The sequence below is a fragment of the Equus przewalskii genome, chromosome 12, assembly GCF_037783145.1.
Source record: "Equus przewalskii isolate Varuska chromosome 12, EquPr2, whole genome shotgun sequence".
Taxonomy (NCBI): domain Eukaryota; kingdom Metazoa; phylum Chordata; class Mammalia; order Perissodactyla; family Equidae; genus Equus; species Equus przewalskii.
Window position 1 is genome coordinate 25,155,890 of NC_091842.1, and position 19,898 is coordinate 25,175,787.

Genomic DNA, 19,898 nt, shown 5'->3' on the forward strand with positions numbered 1-19,898 from the left:
TCCACAGCTGGTTAAGGTGTCACACCTTCCCTGTTAACAAAGGATGAACTGAAGACCATAAAATCTTTCCAACTCAAGGTGAAATTCCCAGGCTAGAAGGAGGTGCATTTGAATGCCCTATTTTCATCATCATTTTCATTCAGTTCAGATACAGTATCCTTCCCTTTGAGATCACTCTTTTATCCTTTTGTTCAAAACGTACAACTCAATTTCCAAACTTATGGGGAAATTCTAGTTATCATTTCCTCAATGATCTGGCACAACTGCTTATGACCTAAGAACATATTCTGTGGGTTTCATTCTTCTGAAATACATTGAGACTTGTTTTATAGCCAAAATAGGGTTGAATTTTGTAAACATACCATGTGTGCTTAAAAATAATGTATCCTAGAGCTGTTAGGTAAAATAATCTATGTATTTCTATGTATAGATGTATACATACTTCTATATGCATGTATCTCCGTATCTATATTTATTTGTAATATTTTTATTACTTATATTTTTTACATACTTATACATCATCCCTCTATGTCTTTCTGTATATTTCTACGTTAAGATGGTTTGCTGTTCACATCTTCTGGATGCTTACTGATTATTGGTCTGCTCACTATCAGCTGCTGAGAGAGGGCTGTGAAAACCTCCCACTCTGTTAGACAATTTAACTCTTGCAGTTTTGTCTACTTTGCTTTATATGTTTGGCAGACATGTGATTCGGGATGCACAAATTTTACTTTTTCAGGTGAACTACCCCTTTGATCATTTTGTTTTCTTTATATCTAGTAATGCCTAGTTTTGCCTGACGTTGATTTTGTCTGATATTGCTACAACTAGAGCAGCTTTTCTTTGATTGGTGTTTCCAGGGTTTAATATTTGTCCAGTGTTTTATTTTCAAAATGTCTACGACTTTATGTTTTAGATGAGCATCATGTCAACAGCATCTGGTTGTTGGTTGGTTGACTTGGTCTTTGAGTTTTAACTGGATCTTTCAGTCCATTTGCATTCAATGTGACCCTCTTCTCTTAGAGTTTACATTCACCATTCCATGATGTGCTTTCTATTTGTCCAGATTTTTTATTTTTCTTTTTTTAAGTCTGTTACTATCTGATATTGTGCCCTTTACACTGATCCTCGATCACGAGCCATATGACAACGGTTTGGTTTGATGACAAGTGACATTAAGTTCACAGTGGTTTCCACTGTCCATCTCTTGTGCCCCAACGACTTTAACATTCACTGATAATTTGTGGCTGAATTGTTACAATGATGATTTTTAAAATGTGATTTCTTAGTTGCATTTATTATTTCTATCTTTATTTGTGAGCAATCTGTGTCTAATATATATATATGTCTAATATATATATATTCAACATATACATATACATAAAATATCAAATGAAGAAATATACTATGATGAAATCAAATCGTACTGTTACAAATAGATTCCATTTTTTTATGTAACTTGTCTTTGTGGGATGATATTTTGAACTCAGTGGAAAAATTTAATAAAGATCTACAACCAAAAATCATGACTTTATATAAAGCTGAATGCTCATTAGAAGACCTATCTCCTTTCTTACAACAAATTAGAGAAAGGAGCCTTGAAAGTGTGTGTGATGAATGTAAAACTTGGGACGATACGTGAATATAATATCTGAATTAGAAAATAAGCAAAAAAGAAAACTAAAGAAATGGAAAATGTATGAATCAATGGATGCAAGCATCAATTTTAATATGTTAAAAAATACCATCATGTGTTTTCTTCTAAACCTGATTCACAAATTGCTGAGTACAATCTTATCCAAATTTAGAATGGTCTTGATAATTCCTTTAACAATAATAATTTACAGTGAAGTCCTGTGAATTAGGTTTCAGTAAGCTGAAATTAATTAAAAACTATTTAAGATCGCCAATAGATTATGAGAAATTATAAAATGAGAAATCGCGCAATTGAAAAGGAGACAAGGTAACAAGTATATTTTTAAGATATTATTGATGAGTTTGCTTCCATTGAAGACATGAAGATAAAATTATAATAAATTCCACCTTTGGCATAAATGAAATATTTAAGTTTGAAATAATGTAAGTTTTATTACACCTGTCAGGTTTTTGATATTTTTCAAATACTTCTCATTTTCTTTTCTTCTATTTTTCAACTACTAATGGTTGCAAAATTAACCACTAGAATTAATAAAAGCATGAGGAGCTGGAGTGCATTTCCCCTTTTTACCTCAGGCTGTGGTTCCAATATGGCTCTGAAAGTGGGTCCCCGGCTCATTGTCCCGGAAGGTCCTGATACTTAGTATTTAGTGTATTCATGTCCCAGCTGAACGCATCTCCCTTGTCTCTGGATTTTTGTCAGATTTCTCCCCAGAAACAATCCTAAATCTGTAAAAATAAAAAACCACCACATGCATGATTTAGAGTCATTGAACCCCTCAATCAATGGATATTTTAGTAAAATAAGTCTTGTTCAAATACTGTCAGAGAAAGGAAAGAATAAAACACTGGGAACAGCCCCAAAATGCAAGGGTCTGTGGTGCTCACTGACAAACATGTCCCAGAGAAGCCACCCAAGGCTCCCTCCTCAGCACTCAGCGTGATAAGGAAGTTTCTACAGCTTCTTTTCCTTTTTTTTTTTTAAAGATTTTATTTTTTCCTTTTTCTCCCCAAAGCCCCCCGGTACATAGTTGTGTATTCTTCGTTGTGGGTTCCTCTAGTTGTGGCATGTGGGACGCTGCCTCAGCGTGGTCTGACGAGCAGTGCCATGTCCGCGCCCAGGATTCGAACCGACGAAACACTGGGCCGCCTGCAGCGGAGCGCGCGAACTTAACCACTCGGCCACGGGGCCAGCCCCCTCTTTTCCTTTTTTTTAAAACCACTTCAATTCCATTTAATGAGATATTTAGAATTGCTTTTCACAAGGCCCCATCTAAATGCTTAGATTTTAGTGAGATTTTTTTCATTTATAATTTCAGATTATTGTCAGTTTTTCCCTTGCAGAATGTCATTTGTATTTCAAGAATATCCATTTTTTGTTTTATTATAAATTTTCAGGTACTTCATAATTATCCATTAATATTTACATATGTATTTACATCAACATATTATGTAATATATTGGTATAAATATATATGTACATTTATTTAATTATGTACAGCCAACATTCATTGTACACTTTACTTAACAGTTTTTCCTCTACTCCATTCTTTCCATCAACAGAGTTTAGAAAAATATACTTTAAATGTGTTGTGAAATTCATTATTCTACATGATTTTTACCTTTAGATTTGTGTGCTGCTTAATTTTTTTTCTTTTTTATTGAGGTAACATTGGTTTATAACATTACATACATTTCGTGTGTACGTTGAGGTAACAAATGCTTTTTACTTCATCATGGCGGCATGAGAGGATCTTTTTTCTTTCTGCTTCAATCTACAGTGAGTAGAAGATCCATAACCTAACAAAGGCTACACTGTACAACCCACCAGGATGCTAGAGAGATCCACATATTGGTACATAAAAGGTGGGTGAATTGGAGCACATGGAGAAGGCTAAATGGGAGAACAGCAGAGGTAGAGCCCAGGATCCTAGACCCCTGGATGCAGCAGCTGAGCCTGCTGTCCCCAGCCCCAGGCAACTCGGTGGACAGCAGCAGAGGCATGCGTGTGACTCCAGCCAGGCAGCCATGGCAGCATCTGTGGCCATGGGAAGCAGAACAGCAGTGGAGGCAGAATCCTGTGATCCCAAGTCCTCTTGCCACAGCTTGGAGCCTGACAGCAGCAGCAGAGGTGCACACAGGACTCTGACATCCCAACCACAGCAGCGCCTGTGGCCACAAGGTAACAGACAACAGCTGAGATGGTGCCCTACACACCTGGCTTCCTCCTTGCCCTCTTCCCCCAACTACCACAGTGGTGGAGCTTCTGACCCAGGTGGTCCCAGATGCAGCTGGGGCATCAGACATCCCTGTGCCCCTGGCAGCAAAGCCAGTAACTGTGGAGACACCAGCAAGGGCAAGGCATCAGCGACCCCAAGAAATGCAGGTGATGACAATGAGAGTACCAGCAACACCCTAAATTCAGGCAGTGGAGGTTGAAACCTGCAAAGCCTCAAATATAACCAGAGGCAGCTATGGTAAGAGAAACCAAAAACTAGCACTCTAGCACCACCTACTGAAAAACCAAAGAAAGGCTTCTAACCTCCAAGCAGTTGAAAAGTTTGAATCAAAACAAAAAAGCTATACCTAGATAAAACGCATATTTGCTTCAACAAATGTGCCAGCAGAGGAATAACTCAGCAAGCACCACAAAAAGCCACAGAACCATGGCATTACAAAAAGAAAACAATTCTCAAGAAACCAAATGTAGAGTCACGGAAGATTGTGATCTAATGATAAAGAATTCAAAAGAGCTGTCATGAAGAAACTCAACAAGCTACAAGAAAACTCACAAAGACAGTTCAATGGCTCAGGAATAAAATCAATGAGTATAAGGAATACTTTACCAAAGAAACTGAAACTTTAAAACAGAACCAAAGAGAAATTCTGGAGCTGGAGAACTCAATCAGTGAGATGAAGAATGTGTTAGAAAGCATTGGAAATAGAGGAGATCATAAGGAAAGAAAAATTAGTGAGCTTGAAGATGGAAACCCAAATATGATACAGGCAGATGAGGAGAGAGAACTAAAACTTTTTTAAAAATGAAGAAATTCTACAAGAATTACCTGACTCCATTAGAAAAGTCAACATAAGGGTAATGGATATCCCAGAAGGAGAAGAGAGAGAAGGGAGCTGAGAGTTTTTTTTAAAGAAATAATAGCTAAGAACTTCCCAAATCTAGGGAAGGAATTGGATATGCAAATCCATGAAGCTAACAGAACAATCAATTATCTCAATGCAAAAAGACCCTCTGCAAGACACATGCTACGAAAACTGTCGAAAGTCAATGACAACGGAAGAATACTAAAGCAGTCAGGGGATAAAAAGAAAATAACCTACAAAGTAATCCACATTAGGCTATCAGCAGATTTCTCAGCAGAAACCCTACAGGCCAGGAGAAAGGAAAGATATGTTCAAAATATTGAAAGATAAAAACTGTCAGCCAAGAATACTCTATCTAGCAAAGTTATCTTTCTGATATGAAGGAGAAATAAAGGCATTCCCAGACAAACAAAAGCTGAGGGAGTTCACTGCCACTAGACCTGCCTTACAAGAAGTGTTGGAAGGAGCTCTCCTAATTGAAACAAAAAGGCAAAGGTAAACAAAGCTATGAGCAAAGGGATGAATACATAGACAGAATCAGAAAATTGAAAACCTGTATCAGAATAGGATAGTATACACTTAATTATAACATAAAGGTTAAACGGAAAGAAAGCATTAGAAATAACTATAACCACTTCAATTTGGTAATACTTGCAAAGCAAAACGGGATAATTTGTGACAACAAAAACATGGAAGAGGAAAATAAAAAGGACAGAACTTGCATAGGCAAATGAATATAAGAGGCTATCAGCAGAAAAAGGACCGTCTTATCTATGAGACTTTTTATACACGCCACACAGTAACCACACAAAAAAAATTCAGAGCAGGGTCACAAAACACGCAAAAAGAGGAAACTGAGAAACACATCACAGAAAACCACCAAACTGAAGTGGCAGACTGAAGTACAAGGAAAAAGAAACAGCAGAAATATGGAGTATCCGGAAAACAAAAGATAAAACAGCAGTATTAAGTCCTCATATATCTATAATTACTCTAAATGTAAATGAATTAAATTCACCAATCAAAAGACACAGAGTGGCTGGATGGATTAAAAAACAAGACCCAACAATAAGCTGTCCCCAGGAGACCCATCTCAGCTCCAAACACAAAGACAGGCTGAGTGAAGGGATGGAAGATGATGCTCCAAGCAGATGGCAAGCAAAAGAATGTGGGTGTAGTTATACTTATATCAGACAAAACAGACCCAAGACAAAAAGGATAACAAGAGACAAAGACGGACATTATATCATGATAAAGGGGACAATCCATCAAGAAGACATAACATTTACTAATATATATGCACCTAACATAGGAGCACCAAAGTGTATACGGCAATTATTAACAGACCTAAAGGGAGAAACTGACAGCAACACAATAATATCAGGGGACTATAATACCACACTTACATCAATGGATAAATCATCCAGACAGAAAGTCAACAAGGAAACATGAGCCTTAAATAAAACATTAGACAAAATGAACTTAATAGATATATAGATATAGATATATAGAACACTCCATCCACATGCAGCAGAATACACATTCTTCTCAAGTGCACACAGAACATCCTCAAAGATAGACCATATGATGGGAAACAAAACAAGTCTCACATGAAGCATCTTTTTTGACCACAATGATATGAAACTAGAAGTCAACAGCAAGAAGAAAGATGGAAGAGTCATAAATATGTGGACACTAAATGACATGCTACTGAACAACTATTGGATCAATGAAAAAATCAAAGATGAAATAAAAAAATACCTGGAGACAAATGAAAATGATACATTTTGCTGTATGGGATACAGCAAAAGTGGTACTCAGAGGGAGGTTTGTAGCAATACAGGCCTACTTCAAGAAACAAGAAAAAATCTCAAACAATCTAACATTACACCTAAAGAGACTAGAAAAAAGAACCAAAGAAAAGCCCAAAATCAGTAGAAGGAAGGAAATAACAGTCAGAGCAGACTTAAATGAAATACAGACTAAAAGTAGAAAGGATCAATGGAAACTAACAGCCAGTTCTTTGAGAAGATAAACAAAACTGACAAACCTTTAGCTAGACTAAGAAAAAAAGAGAGAAGGCTCAAATAAATAAAATCAGAAATGAAAGAGGAGAAATCACAACAAATACCACAGAAACACAAAGGATTACAAGAGAATAGTATGAACAGCTGCATACTAACAAATTGGATAACTTAAAAGAAATAGATAAGTCCCTAGAATCATACAACCTTCCAAAACTGAATCAAGAAGAAATAGGGAATCTAAATAGATCAATCACTAGTAAGGAGGTTGAAATAATAATCAAAAACCTCCTAAAAAACAAAAGTCCAGGACCCGATGGCTTCTCTGGTGAAGTCTACCAAACATTAAAAGAAAATTTAATACCTTTTCTTCTCAAACTCTTACAGAAAATTGAAGAGAAGGGGACAGTTCCTAACTCATTTTACAAAGCCAATGTTACCCTGATACCAAAACAGACAAGGACAACACACAAAAAGAAAATTGCAGGCCAATATTGCTGATGAACACAGATGCAAAAACCCTCAACAATTATTAGCAAATTGAATACTACAATACACTAAAAGTATCTTACATCACAACCAAATGGGATTTATTTCAAGGATGCAAGGATGGCTCAACATCCACAAATCAATCAACATGATATACCACATTAACAAAATGAATAATAAAAATCACATGATCATCTCAATAGATGCTGAGAAAGCATTTGACAAGATTCAGCATCCATTTATTTAAAAAGTCTCAATAAAATGGGCATAGTAGGAAAATACCTCAACATAATAAAGGTCATATATGACAAACCCACAGCCAACATCATACTCAGTGGTGAAAACCTGAAAATTATCCCCCTAAGAAGAGGAACAAAACAAGGATGCCCACTCTCACCACTCTTACGCAACATAGTATTGGAAGTCCTAGTCAGAGCAATTAGGCAAGAAAAAGAAATAAAATGGATCCAAATTGGAAAGGAAGCAGTAAAACTGTCACTATTTGCAGACGACATGATTTTGTAAACAGAAAACTCTAAAGGATCCACTAAAACACTATTAGAAATAAAAAATGAATACAGTAAAGTTGCAGAGTACAAAATCATCATACAAAAATCAGTTGCATTTCTATATACCAACAATGAACTAGCAGGAAGAGAAATCAAGAATACAATCCCAATAAAAAGAATAAAATACCTAGGAATAAACTTAACCAAAGAGGTGAAAGACCTCCAGAAAACTATAAGACATTGTTGAAAGAAACCGAAGAAGACACAAAGAAACGGAAAAATATTCCATGTTCATGGATTGGAAGAATTTACATAGTTAAAATGTCCACGTTACCTAAAGCAATCTACAGATTCAATGTAATCCCTCTATAAATCCCAACAACATTTTTTATGGGAATAAAACAAAGAATCTTAAAATTTATATGGAACAACAAAAAAACTCAAATAGCTGAAACAATCCTGAGGAAAAAAAAAACAAGCTGGAGGTGTCACACTCCTTGATTTCAAAATATACTGCAAAGCTATAGTAATAAAAACAGCATGGTAATGGCAGAAAAACAGACACAGAGATCAATGGAACAGAACTGAGAGCCCAGCAATGAACCCACACCTCTATGGACAGCTAATTTTTGACAAAGGACCCAAGAACATACAATGGAAAAAGGAAAGTCTCTTCAATAAATGGTCTTGGGAAAATTTGACAGCCACATGCAGAAGAATGAGAGTTGGCCACTCTTAGACTATCCACAAAAATTAACTTAAAATGCATTGAAGATTTGAATGTAAGACCTGAAACCATAAAACTCCTAGAAGAAAACATAAACAGTATGCTCTTTGACATCAGCCTTGGCAGGATCTCTTTGAATCTCTCTCCTCAGGCAAGGGAAACAAGAAAAACTAAACAAATGGACTAAAATGCTTCTGCACTGCAAAAGAAACGATCAACAAAATGAAAAGACAACCTACCAACTGGGAGAAGATATTCGCAAATCATATAGTTGATAAGAGGTTAATATCCAAAATACATAAAGAACTCATACAACTCAAAAACAACCCAATTAAAAAATGGGCAGGTTGGGGCCAGCCCGGCGGTTAAGTGGTTCTGTCTGGGTGCTCCGCTTCCCGGCCCAGGGTTTCGCTGGTTTGAATCCTGGATGTGGACATGGCACCACTCATCATGCCATGCTGAGGCGGCATCCCACGTGCCACAACTGGAAGGACCCACAACTAAAAAAAATACACAACTATGTACCAGGGGGCTTTTGGGAGAAAAATGAAAAATAAAATCTTTAAAAAAAAAATGAGCAGGGGATGTGAACATTTTTCCTAAGAAGAATATACAGATGGCCAACAGGCATATGAAGAGATGTTCAACATCACTAATTATTAGGGAAATGCAAATCAAAACCACAATGAGATACCACTTCACAATGGCTATTACCAAAAAGACAAGAAATTAGAAGGGAGGTGGAGAAAAGGAAACCCTTGTACACTGCTGCTGAGAAAGTAAATTGGTGCAGCCACTATGGAAAATGGTATGCATATTCCTCAAAAAATTAAAAATAGAACTACTACATGATCTACCTATTCTACTTCTGGGTATTTATCCAAAGAACATAAAAAAACAAAGTCAAAAAGACACATGCACCCCTATGTTCATTGTGGCTTATTCACAACAGCCAAGACCTGGAAACAACCTTAGTGCCCACCAGCAGACGAATGAATGTGGTGTACATAAAATGGACTACTACTCAGCCATAAACAAAGATGAAATCTTGCCATTTGCGACAACATGGATGGACCTTGAGGGTACTATGCTAAGCGAAGTCAGTCAGGTGGAGAAAGCCAAATACCGTATGATTTCATTCACGGGTGCAAGACAAACAACCAAACACTAGATACAGAGAAGAGCCTGGCGGTTACCAGAGGAGAAGGGAGGCGGGGAGGCTGAAAGGAGTAAAGGGGCACTTGGCTACAGTGACAAACACCAACTAGACTTTCGGGGGTAACATGATGTTGTCTATACAGAGGACAAAATATACTGATGCACACCTGAAGTTTATACAATGTTATAAATCAATGTGACCTCAATTTTTTTAAAAAAGGTGGAAACGGGACACAGGGCGGGGAAGCAACCAGAACCAAACCACCAGCCCCACCACCAAAATCACCAAATGGCCCACTCATCTGCCCCAAGAACGGCCTGCCCCCACCAACTCTTCCCGCCCCGGGAACACCCTAACTTTGAGCAAATCCAGGAAACGGGGTTCCCGGACCTTCCCCGACAGCTACGCACGAGGGTCTCCGAGCTGCTCCCGGGGCGGCCCCGCCCCCAGTGACCCCGACGGGAGCCAAGAATAAAAAGCTTCTTACTCGTGAGTGAGGAGGCACCAAGTTGCAAGCTGCAAGCGCAGCAGCTCCGGTCCTCCCAGCGGGAGCAGCGCCCAGGCCCACGCGGCTGAAACCGGGCTCTTCCTCCGCCGTGTCGCCCCTGGTCCGAAAAGCCGAGCGCGGGCGCCCCCTTCCGGCCAGCCGTTGCGCGCCCGGAGGGAAACCTCCCCCTCCCTGGGAGCGGCGGCCGCGCGCCCCTGCCTGGCCGCCCTGGGAATCCCAGAAATTCTCGACGCTGGGTCCCCCCGCTGATGGCACTGCGGAGGCTCCGCCCCAGGCAAGCCTGTTCTCTTGACTGGGCCGTCTCACCGACAGGGACTGGGAAACGATGAAATCTTTTCCTTTTCCTTTGAATGATGACTGAAGCATCGAATTTGTTAATGTATTTACATAATTTGTAATACTTTAAGCACTGATCTCATAAAGACAGACCACAAATTTACATGTGCTATGCAACAGATAGTTGTGTTTACCCGCCAAAATATTTGGGTTAAGTAAAAAACTGACACCATTTACACAATTTTTAGAATTTCTCTTTCCTTCTTCATTTAAAAAAAAATCATTTCCAGTCAGTTTAGAACATATGAAATTCGATTTGTACCAGACAGGTTCTCTAGCATCACCATCTTGATCACGAGAGCTTATCTTAAAAGTTGCCAATAACGTGTTTGGTGACACATACTTCAGAGGGTCAGAATGCAAACCCAGAGGGACCTAATTACTGTTGTTAATTTACTACATGCATCCTTGGCTAATATTTTTAAGGAAAAGTGCTTTAGAGATGGCAGGTGGATGAAATCACTTCCGCGAGTCCTATAAGTAACCAATTTTACCTTCAAATGATAATAGTTATCTTTTCACAACCGGAGAAAGGCTTGGTGAAGAAAGAAGTTTCTGCTCTGACGTCAGAGAAGGCAGTTTTGAACTGTCCAGTTACCATCCAGCATCCCCAGATGGGCAGTGGGCGTGAGGATAGCAACCCAAAATCCTGGTGCATGCTGCTGGTGCCAGAGGGAGCGGTATGGACCTTGGTTTCAAGTAATTTTGGTTGTGGGTCTCAACCTGTCTGGAGGCTCCCTCAAGGACCAGTGGAAAGGCTTCCTTTGTTTTGTTCTGCTAGGAGTATTCGCAGGGCTGAGTCAACGTCACAGGTAGCGTTTGCCAGAAGTCTTTTGTCAGGCACAGACGCTGGCCTCAGAAGCCTGGGCAATTTCATGGGTTGGGGTGCAGTTTTCAGGGGGTAGCACAGCACTTGATGCTGTCTGCAGCACTACTGTGTGTGTGTATGTGCACACCTATTTAGGGGTTAAGTCCACATCATTTCTCAGAATATCAAGGAAAATGTGACCCACAACTGTGTGGGAATCGCTGCACAAATGTTCCGTTAAGAGTAACGTGCCGAATCTAAGTGGCTATATTCACTTATTCACGCATTCACTCATTTACCAATTATGTTCCAGATGCTGTTTTGGTTTTGGGAAGTAAACATAAGTGACAAAATGTCCCTAACCAAAGGGCTCCCTTCTAGTGAGGAGAGGCATGTAAAAAACAAGGAAACAACTAACTACAATAAGTGAAGATTGTGATATTAAGAGTAAAGAGATAATTAATGTGTAAAGAAGGCAAGAAGTCAGTTGTCAGTGGAAATACCAGGGTCTCTCTGTAGGTAACAGCCAACCTGTTTAACTCTAATTGTAAGACATTTGTGCTAAGACACAGGGGGTTAGGAACTTTTCTCACAAAGAGTCAGGAAAAAAATGATTCCAGAGAGAAGCTTGAGGATGTCCAATGGTCTGAAACCTAGAAAGTACTTAGTATATTAGTTTGTGATCTATGAAAAATGTGACAAATTCCGGATAGAATAAAAACTTTAAGTGAGTCCTGATTTCTTGCCCTGGTCCACCCCCACAGAAGTGCTGCTGCCCTTTGCTCTTCTCCACTCACGTCTGCATTTTCCTCCATCCCATCGCCTGCAACACTGGATTAAACTCACCAGCTGATTCATCTGCCTCCTCTAGTAGACTGGGGGCTCCTGCTTTCTTACTCATCTCTATTGTCTGTGTTCTCCACACGCCTGAGCACAAGGCAGCCCATACTTGGTTAATGCATGAGTTACCTCCCAGAAGAAAGCCAGTACTTAATGAAAGAGCACTTCTTTACTCACCCTCTTACTACACAGCCTTATGGAGGCTGCACCAAGACAGTGAACGTGCTGGGTAGAACACGATTCCCTGCTGAGTCCCTGGGCACAGTAAGAATCACAGAGACCTGGCAAACACAACTGGAGATCAGAGTCAGGGACATGACCTGGTTAGGGCAAGAAGATCAAGACCCTGGAGATGGTAGAGATAGAAAACTAGACAGCCTCCAGAAACAATGATGTTCTCGTCTCAAAAGAAAGAGGAAATCCCCCCATCCATGGTTTCATTGTCGATTCTCAGACACCACCTTCCTTCCTCTGAGTTCTCCTTCTAGGGACTGGAGGAGCACTAAGCAGGCAGAGCTCGGAGAGGAGGAAGGAGCCATGAGAATCCTAAATTTCCTAATTTCCTAAATTCCTGAGGCACGTCTTTCAAAATCCCCAATCCACCCACGAGGAGGGGCCCAAGCCAGCCCACATGCTCATGCAGAGTCCTCTGAGCAGACCAGGTGCAGTCCTCCCCAGGGAAAAACTCAGAGGAGATTCCCACCTGTGTCTACAGATGAGAAAATGGAGATTTGTAGCGCCATATAATTAACTTAGTCTGTGTTTTTCTAATTATTTATATAACTTCTTCCTCCTTTCCAGTATTTTTCTGTGTTTCTGTTTGCAATATTTTCTATTAACTTGTATTCAAGCTTACAAACTAAGTCTGCCAGGGGTTCAGTCTGCCAAACTCATCTTTTGAGTTCTTCATCTCAGATTTTATTTGGGTCCTGTGTTCTCAAACGTCCAACTGATTTTTTAATAGATTTACATTTTCTAGGAAAATTCTCTATTTTCATTTCCAGAAGTTTCCTTTATCTTTAAGATGTATAATATGTGTCGTAAATTTCTTTTCCTTTATCTTGAATGTCTTGCTATATGTGTGTCTTCTATTACTGTTGTTTTGCTCTTTACTATTGACCACAGTCCCTGCACTTTGCACAGGATTATATATATTTTTATTTAATTAATTAATTTATTTATTTATTTTGCTGAGGAAGATTGACCCTGAGCTAACATCTATTGCCAATCTTCTTCTTTTTGCTTGAGGAAGATTGTTGCTGAGCTAACATCTGTGCCAATCTTCCTCTATTTTGTATGTGGGATGCCACCACAGCATAGTCTGATGAGTGATGCATAGGTCCACACCCAGGATCCAAACCAGCTAACCCTAGGATGCTGAAATGGAGCACGCAAACTTAACCACTATGCCACTGGGCCGCCCCTCCTTTATTTTTAACATGTATAATACTTGTTGTAAATTCCTTTTTATCTATCTCCAATATGTAGGTCTTCTATTGTGGTTGTTGTTTTGCTGTCTACTGTTGATCACAGTCCCTGCACTTTGCACAGGATTGTATTTACGATGCCCTGTCCATTCTCATGAGGGGAAATCAAAGGTGCGCAGGGTGGCTGGTGGCTGGGTGATGGACACACAGGCACAGGTAGGTAGGGATTTCTCCATTCTTTTGAAATCAGAATTTCATTATGTTCAAAGGATAGGTTGCTGCTCTTCTCTCATCCCCGTGGCTGGGATCTCCTTCAGAACCTACAGCCATCCCAACTACACCCTGTTCACAAATAGAGACTGAAGTTGTTTTCCTAAGAGAGCTTGGTCCTTCCATCTTTTAGGCAGATTGGTACCCCTTCACCTCTTTCCAATCAGCGATTGGGCTGCATTGGGGGTGAGTGTCAGCTCATTTCGGAGTCACCCACCACTGGTTTCCAGTGCTCACATGTTTACTGTGCTTATTAGAGACTCCCCTGTAGTTAGATTTGTCCCCATGCTCTCTGAGACTGTGGACAGCTTACACAGCCTTTTCACCCTGATCTCCAGCCTCAGGTGCTGTCCCAGGGCCAGAGTTAATGTCCCTAGGGGGATCCCAGTAACATGTTAGGAGCTCTTCTAGATTCCACCCCATCCCTCCAGCCCTCAAAATCCCTGCTCGTTTCCTTGTCTTCTAGTAGCATCCTTCTGGCTGGGAAAGGCCTGATCCTGGAAAGCAGAAGTTCCATCCTCCTCTTTCCCCTCAGCCCAGAACAACTGCCATTTCTGCTCAAAATCGATTCTCCCACCTAGAGAACAGGCAAGTGCCACAGGGGAGAGGACGGTGTGGCACGGGGCTCTCATTGTTACCCACAAAGGTGGGGTTCTCCCACTTGATGGGCATAAACAAGCCAACTAATTATGGCATCAGCTTTTGGGAGAGAAATCAGCTTTATTCTGCAAAACCAATCTGCAGGGAGACAGGGAGCGTGTGCCCTTAGATCTGTCTCCCTGATTCAGGATTTGGGGCAAAATTTAGGAGGTTGGGGAGACAGGCTGGCACACAGAAATGCTGGAAGGACAGGTTTTGATTGGTGGGCTTCAAGCATTTATGATAAGGTTCTAAACATTTGTGGAAAAGTGGGGAAGGAATCTTAACACCAGGTCTTCCTGAATGACGGACCCTTTGCTTCTGGTAAGAGTTCTACTTTTAATTCCTGGTCACATCCTGGTCCTTTGGTTCCACAGGGAGGAGAAGCTTTGGTTCTGTGGTCATTTCAGGTCAAGATTTCTTCTTCTGCACATGCTCTGGCTATGTAACTTTGCAAATTTTCTGAAAGACAATTCCTTAATTACTCTGTTGATAAGACGGGGTCAGTTGAACTGGTCCTGGAGGGCCTCCAGTTACATTGTCATGCAGCTCTTTTCTCAGAGAGGGCAGCCCTTCACACTGTGGCACATCCCATATAAAACAGAGGGAGATTGGCACAGATGTTAGCTTAGCAACAATCTTCTTCAAGCAAAAAGAGGAAGAATGGCAATAGATGTTAGCTCAGGGCCAATCTTCCTCACCAAAATGGTGAGTTCCCACACGTCTCAGCCATTTTATAAGACATTTTCATCATGTACTTAATCTCATCTTCTTCACAATGACCTCAGAAGCCAGTATCACCCCCTCTCACAGACAATGGGGCTGAGGCTCTGAGTAGGCCCCACCGAGAGCTGGTATTAGGGGCTGAGACAGTAGGAGCACAGGTAAAGAGGTGGGATACTGTGTGGCAAGGCTGGGGAGATGCAAAGCTGACAGTCAGGAGTGGTGACTGGAGGATGCAGGGATGTGGTGAGAGGGGTCCAGCAGGGGTGGCTGCTGATCAACCTTGAATCCCCCACAAAGAGTCTGACTCACTGAAGGCCAAGGCAGCCGCTCGGCTGATCTAGATCCTGTCTGCACTCTTAGTCTCACGGGGGCACGATAAACTCAGGCAGACACAGTATCCTGAAAGAACCAAGTTAAATCTTCAAACTTCCAGGGGTTTTTTTCTGTCACATAGACCAGAACTTTCAGAAATCAAGGGAAAGAAGAACCTTTATTTAGATTATGACCCAAGGGCTTTATGGCAACAGTGACATCTTGGTGAGGACAACTGCATTGCCCACACTGTGTGACTGGAAAACACAGAGTGGCTCTGCTTCACACTCCCTGCTCAAGCTGCTTGCCCTGCTGGGAATGGCCTTCCAGCTCCATCTAAGGGAACCCAGCCAACTCCCACCGGGCCCCTCCTCAATTCCTCCTTCTCCGCCACAACCTCCCGTTTCATCCTGGTGAGATTCACGTCTCCCCCTCTTGTTCTCTGGAGCCCTTCACTGGTGCTTCCATCATGGTGAATAGAAGCTCTTTAATGGAAATGTCCCTCTCTGCTCTAGGACACATTAAGCCCTTGAAGTTAGGGGTGCACCTCATTCCTCACAGAGTCTGGCATGTGGTCTCTGTACAATGAGCATCTGCAGAACCATCCTTTCTGCCTTTCTATAAAAAGCCTCTTTCCTTCTCCACAGCTCAGGATGGAGAAATGACACAGCCTATGAGACATCTGTCTCGAGAAACTCGAGGAACATTACAGCGTCGTCAGCCAGGTTTACCCTTGCATTGCAAAGCCCTCAGTACCAGCTCTACATTTTCCCAAAAATTCCGTATGAAAAAAGATGAACACGCTTTACACGTCAACTTTACACTCTTCAGATCATCTCACCGAGGGGAGCAGGTGCAGGTGGAGGGTGAGGTCCTAGAGGCCACCGGGGTGGAGGAGGTGGAGGTGGCCCAGAGCCTGTGAGTGGAAACAAAGGGCAGCCCCATAAAGCTGGCCATGCCAGATGGTCCTTCGAAAGGAGGAGGCCCTCTTGCTTCAACATTCCTCTGCAGAACAGAAATTCAAAGGTACGTTGGTAGGGCAGACACAAGCACCAAACACCAACCAAAGCCGAAACCCAGTGAAGCAGGGCTAGTATCCCACCCGGCCCCCTCCCCTCCACCAGGTGCCAAGAGAGCAGCACCAGTGCCAGACCACTCTACCCCTCCCATGGGGCCTCGACCAGCTTGACACAGAACAAACACCGCGGGGAGGAGCGTGTCTGCGAAAGCAGAAGAGCAAGAGGTCCTGTCCGAGAGAGGCCTGGCCGAGGCCACGCCCAAGGAAGGAAGGAGCAGATGCCAAGCAGACAGGCACCTCGGGCCAGGGGGCCGCCCTTCGCCCTCCTCCCCACCGCCGCCACCCCAGAAGCTTGAAGCTGCTTGGCTCCCCCTCCAGAAGAGAGAGGAGCACGGACGCGGACGGAAAAGCCCACGCCCCAGCTCTGGAAGCCGAGCTCCTCCTTGGGGCCGGGCTCTGCCTGCCAGCCCTTCCACGGCCCGTGCCCCGCCTCTGCGGCCCTCCCTCGCCAAGGGGTCGTCTCCTCTGCGCAGCGGCTGCCCACGGGCGCCACGGCCTCCCGGGACGGGGCCCTTCCCGGGCTCCCGCAGGGCCACGGGGACAGCGTGCTCTGAGAGGAACGCGGGGACCTGCCAAGCTCGGCCAGGCCCAGTGCACCGCTCTGGGGCTCGGCGCTCGCAGGGGAGTCCGCTTCCCAAGTCCCCCGGCAGAGGCGCGCGGGCTGCGCCTGACGCCAACACGAGGGGAGCCTTCCGAACCACACGGCCAACACAAGCGTGCTGCGTGCGTTGCGATCTCAGCGGGAAAACCCCGGGACGGCTGGGCTGAGGAGGGCACGCCCCGCGCCCGGCTCCGACGCCGCCCCGGGACACCACGGGACCGCCTTCCCGCGAACACGGGGGAAGGCCTCTGCTGGGACTCGGTCCCGCAGGACCTTCCTGACCCTCACTCTTCCCTCCTTCAGGGCCCCCGTCCACCGCCGCCCGCACGCAGCCCAGCTCTGGCCATTCAGCAGATCCTCACCCAAGCTAGCGTGGGAGGGGACCCGGGAGGGCACGCTGGCCAACAGAGGTGGCAGCGGCAGGAACTCCGCCATCGCCCCCCCCCGGGCGTAGCCCACCGCACGTGGCACGTGGCACGTGGCACACAGCACCCGCACCCGAGGGCAACTGGGAGGGGTGGCCTCCGGCGTTTCTCGCCTGGGAGGATGACGGCAGACGTCCCCGGCCTGCTCCCCCCACCGAGCCACACCAGGAGAGGAGCCAAGGCGCCACGGCCAGAGCAACGCCACGTCTAGGAGTTCGGGCCGGAGTCGGCCAGGCCGTGCCAGGAGACCTCAGCGTGGGGTTTAAGTGTCAGGCTCCGAGTGGCAGCGCCCGAAACGCGGCGGCGGGAGAGCCCTGCCGTCCTCAGCCCGGGAGCACCGGGGGCCTCTGGGGGCGCCAGCAACGGTGAGAGCCCAGAGGGCGGGCGGCCGGAGGCGCCTGGGGGGAAGGATGGCGCTGGCGCCAAGGGCGATGACCCGGTCGCCGTGCCACGGGACACACGAAGCGCCGCGCAGGCCAGGCCGGGCTGCTGCAGCGCGCGGCCGCGCTTCCACAAAGAGTCGCGAGAGAAGAGAGACCGCGCCATTTACCTTGCCCGCGGCCTGCTGCTGCGCCGCTGCAGCCGCCTGCTCCGGGGGGCGGGAGCCGCTGTCCTTCCGGGGAGCCGCAGAGCCGGGTGCCGCATCTGACAAAGGCCAGACAGCAGGGATGGAGGCTTATTCCTCAGGCCCGCGTGGACCGGACCGTGAGGAAGGAACAGGGACCCTCGGCGCCATCCTCCAGAAGGCGCCTGACGCCCTGGCCCACCCTCAGGGACCTGGCTGGCGGCAGGCGGCTCCCCAAGCGCCTCGGCTCGCCCCTGAGGAGGCCGGGGAGACCTGCCCCCGCCCCCACGACCCTGGCTTGAGGAAAACCCCACAGGGCCCTGGTTCAGGGGTTTTCATAACTCATCCATCAGCCACTTGTGGACAGGTTCAGGCTCAACTAGCTGGAAATCAGCAATGAAAGAGGGTTTCCCAATACACGTCAGGAGACCTCAGGATTTCCTCACGGGGTAAAATTAAAATGAGAATAAGTTTGGATGGGATAATAGCAACAAACCCTCAATATGAACAGCACAGCTCTTTTTCTTCAGGCCACAGGTGGATTTTTTCAATCTCTCACTCTTCATACAAGCTACCTTCTACATGTGAGCAGGAATTATATAAATATTTATGAAAAGAAATGGACTTAAGCTAATGTTATAGTAACGAGAAAAGGGAAGATATGAGGATTTAGCAGTAAAGCTGTAGCATTACACTGATGATGTCAGGAGTAAAATTACATAGAAATGTAATTTATGAATGGAATACTATGGTCCACAATCAAAAGTTGAACAGAAAAAATAAGGGAGCCTCCAAAATGGTAAATAAATGCCTTTTTTCTCAACTAAAAGAAAAATCAAGTCTTCACCATTGACTCAAGGTGGGAAGGAAGCATAGACCCACAACCCCTCCAGGCACATCTCTCCAACTAAGAGCGACCCAAGGTCCTGGGGGTGTTGGTGAGTGGAGAAGGTCCACGGTCAGTGGAGGGGCATGAGCTCCACCAGTCACAGGGCACAGGCCCAGAAAGCCATTGTGGCTGGGGCACCTGAGGAAGACATCTTCCTGTCACCCCTTGAGACAACCTGTTGTCTTTATGTCATGCTTGGGATTGTTTCCAGACAACATGACAATCCCCCACAGGAACAAGTGGGACATGGAGAGGTTTTGCAGCAGAAATTAAGTGGCTGCACTTCACAATGTGCTCCCTACCTCTCTGTGCAGGGTTCTGCATCCCAGGTCTTCCCGAAATTGGTTTGTGCCGCCTGTATCCCTCAGGCAGCCTCTTTTTGGGCATTATCTCCAATCTGGAATATAGAAAAAGAATGGATTTCAATAAGAATTACAACACCAAGTTCTTTGCTAGGCACTAAACACCTTAGTCTTAGTACCTCAAAAAATCCTTTAAAAAATGTATGTTGAAATCCCACACCTGTATTTCAAGTGAGCGGCTCCCCTGCTCTGCTCCACTATCTCCCTCTCCAAAATCCGAGCCTTGATCTGTGGGAGAAAAATACACCCAGCTTCAGTTGTGGCGGACTGTGCACAAAGGGAAGGAAGGAAAACAAAACTTACCCAATTATCTTGAGCATTCTTCTCATGCACAGCGATCTGAAAAGCCAACATGTCAAAAACCCTGTGTTAGGGCTTCCAAGGGCCATTGTAACCCTCTGCATTGGGTGCTGAAGGATCCAGGAACTTTGGGCAGAATGCAGGTT

The 19,898-nt window shown here is 44.2% G+C and overlaps 2 protein-coding genes across 2 annotated transcripts in view; one reads left to right on the plus strand and one right to left on the minus strand.

Moving 5' to 3' along the window:
- The window catches only part of LOC139074901 (leucine carboxyl methyltransferase 1-like), a 161,791-nt gene that overhangs the window by 18,317 nt on the left and 123,576 nt on the right, over positions 1-19,898 (plus strand). The window lies entirely within an intron of this gene.
- On the minus strand, positions 971-19,806 carry LOC139074969 (transport and Golgi organization protein 1 homolog). Its single transcript, XM_070568935.1, has 6 exons — positions 19,756-19,806; positions 19,613-19,680; positions 19,393-19,487; positions 18,187-18,281; positions 16,374-16,537; positions 971-2,385 (listed from the first exon to the last, which is right to left on the minus strand). Exons 1-6 carry the CDS (start codon positions 19,804-19,806, stop codon positions 2,313-2,315), a joined length of 546 nt encoding a protein of 181 aa, XP_070425036.1. The 3' UTR covers positions 971-2,312.

Bases quoted from the DNA above. Each gene is read 5' to 3' on its own strand.
- LOC139074969 (XM_070568935.1), bottom strand. From the start codon at position 19,806: ATGTTGGCTTTTCAGATCGCTGTGCATGAGAAGAATGCTCAAGATAAT. The intron at 18,282-19,392 runs GTAGGGAGCACA...GGCCTTTGTCAG, and splicing joins GCAGAACCCTGCACAGAGAG to ATGCGGCACCCGGCTCTGCG. The intron at 2,386-16,373 runs GTGAGATGATCT...TTATTTTTACAG, and splicing joins ACCTGCACCTGCTCCCCTCG to ATTTAGGATTGTTTCTGGGG.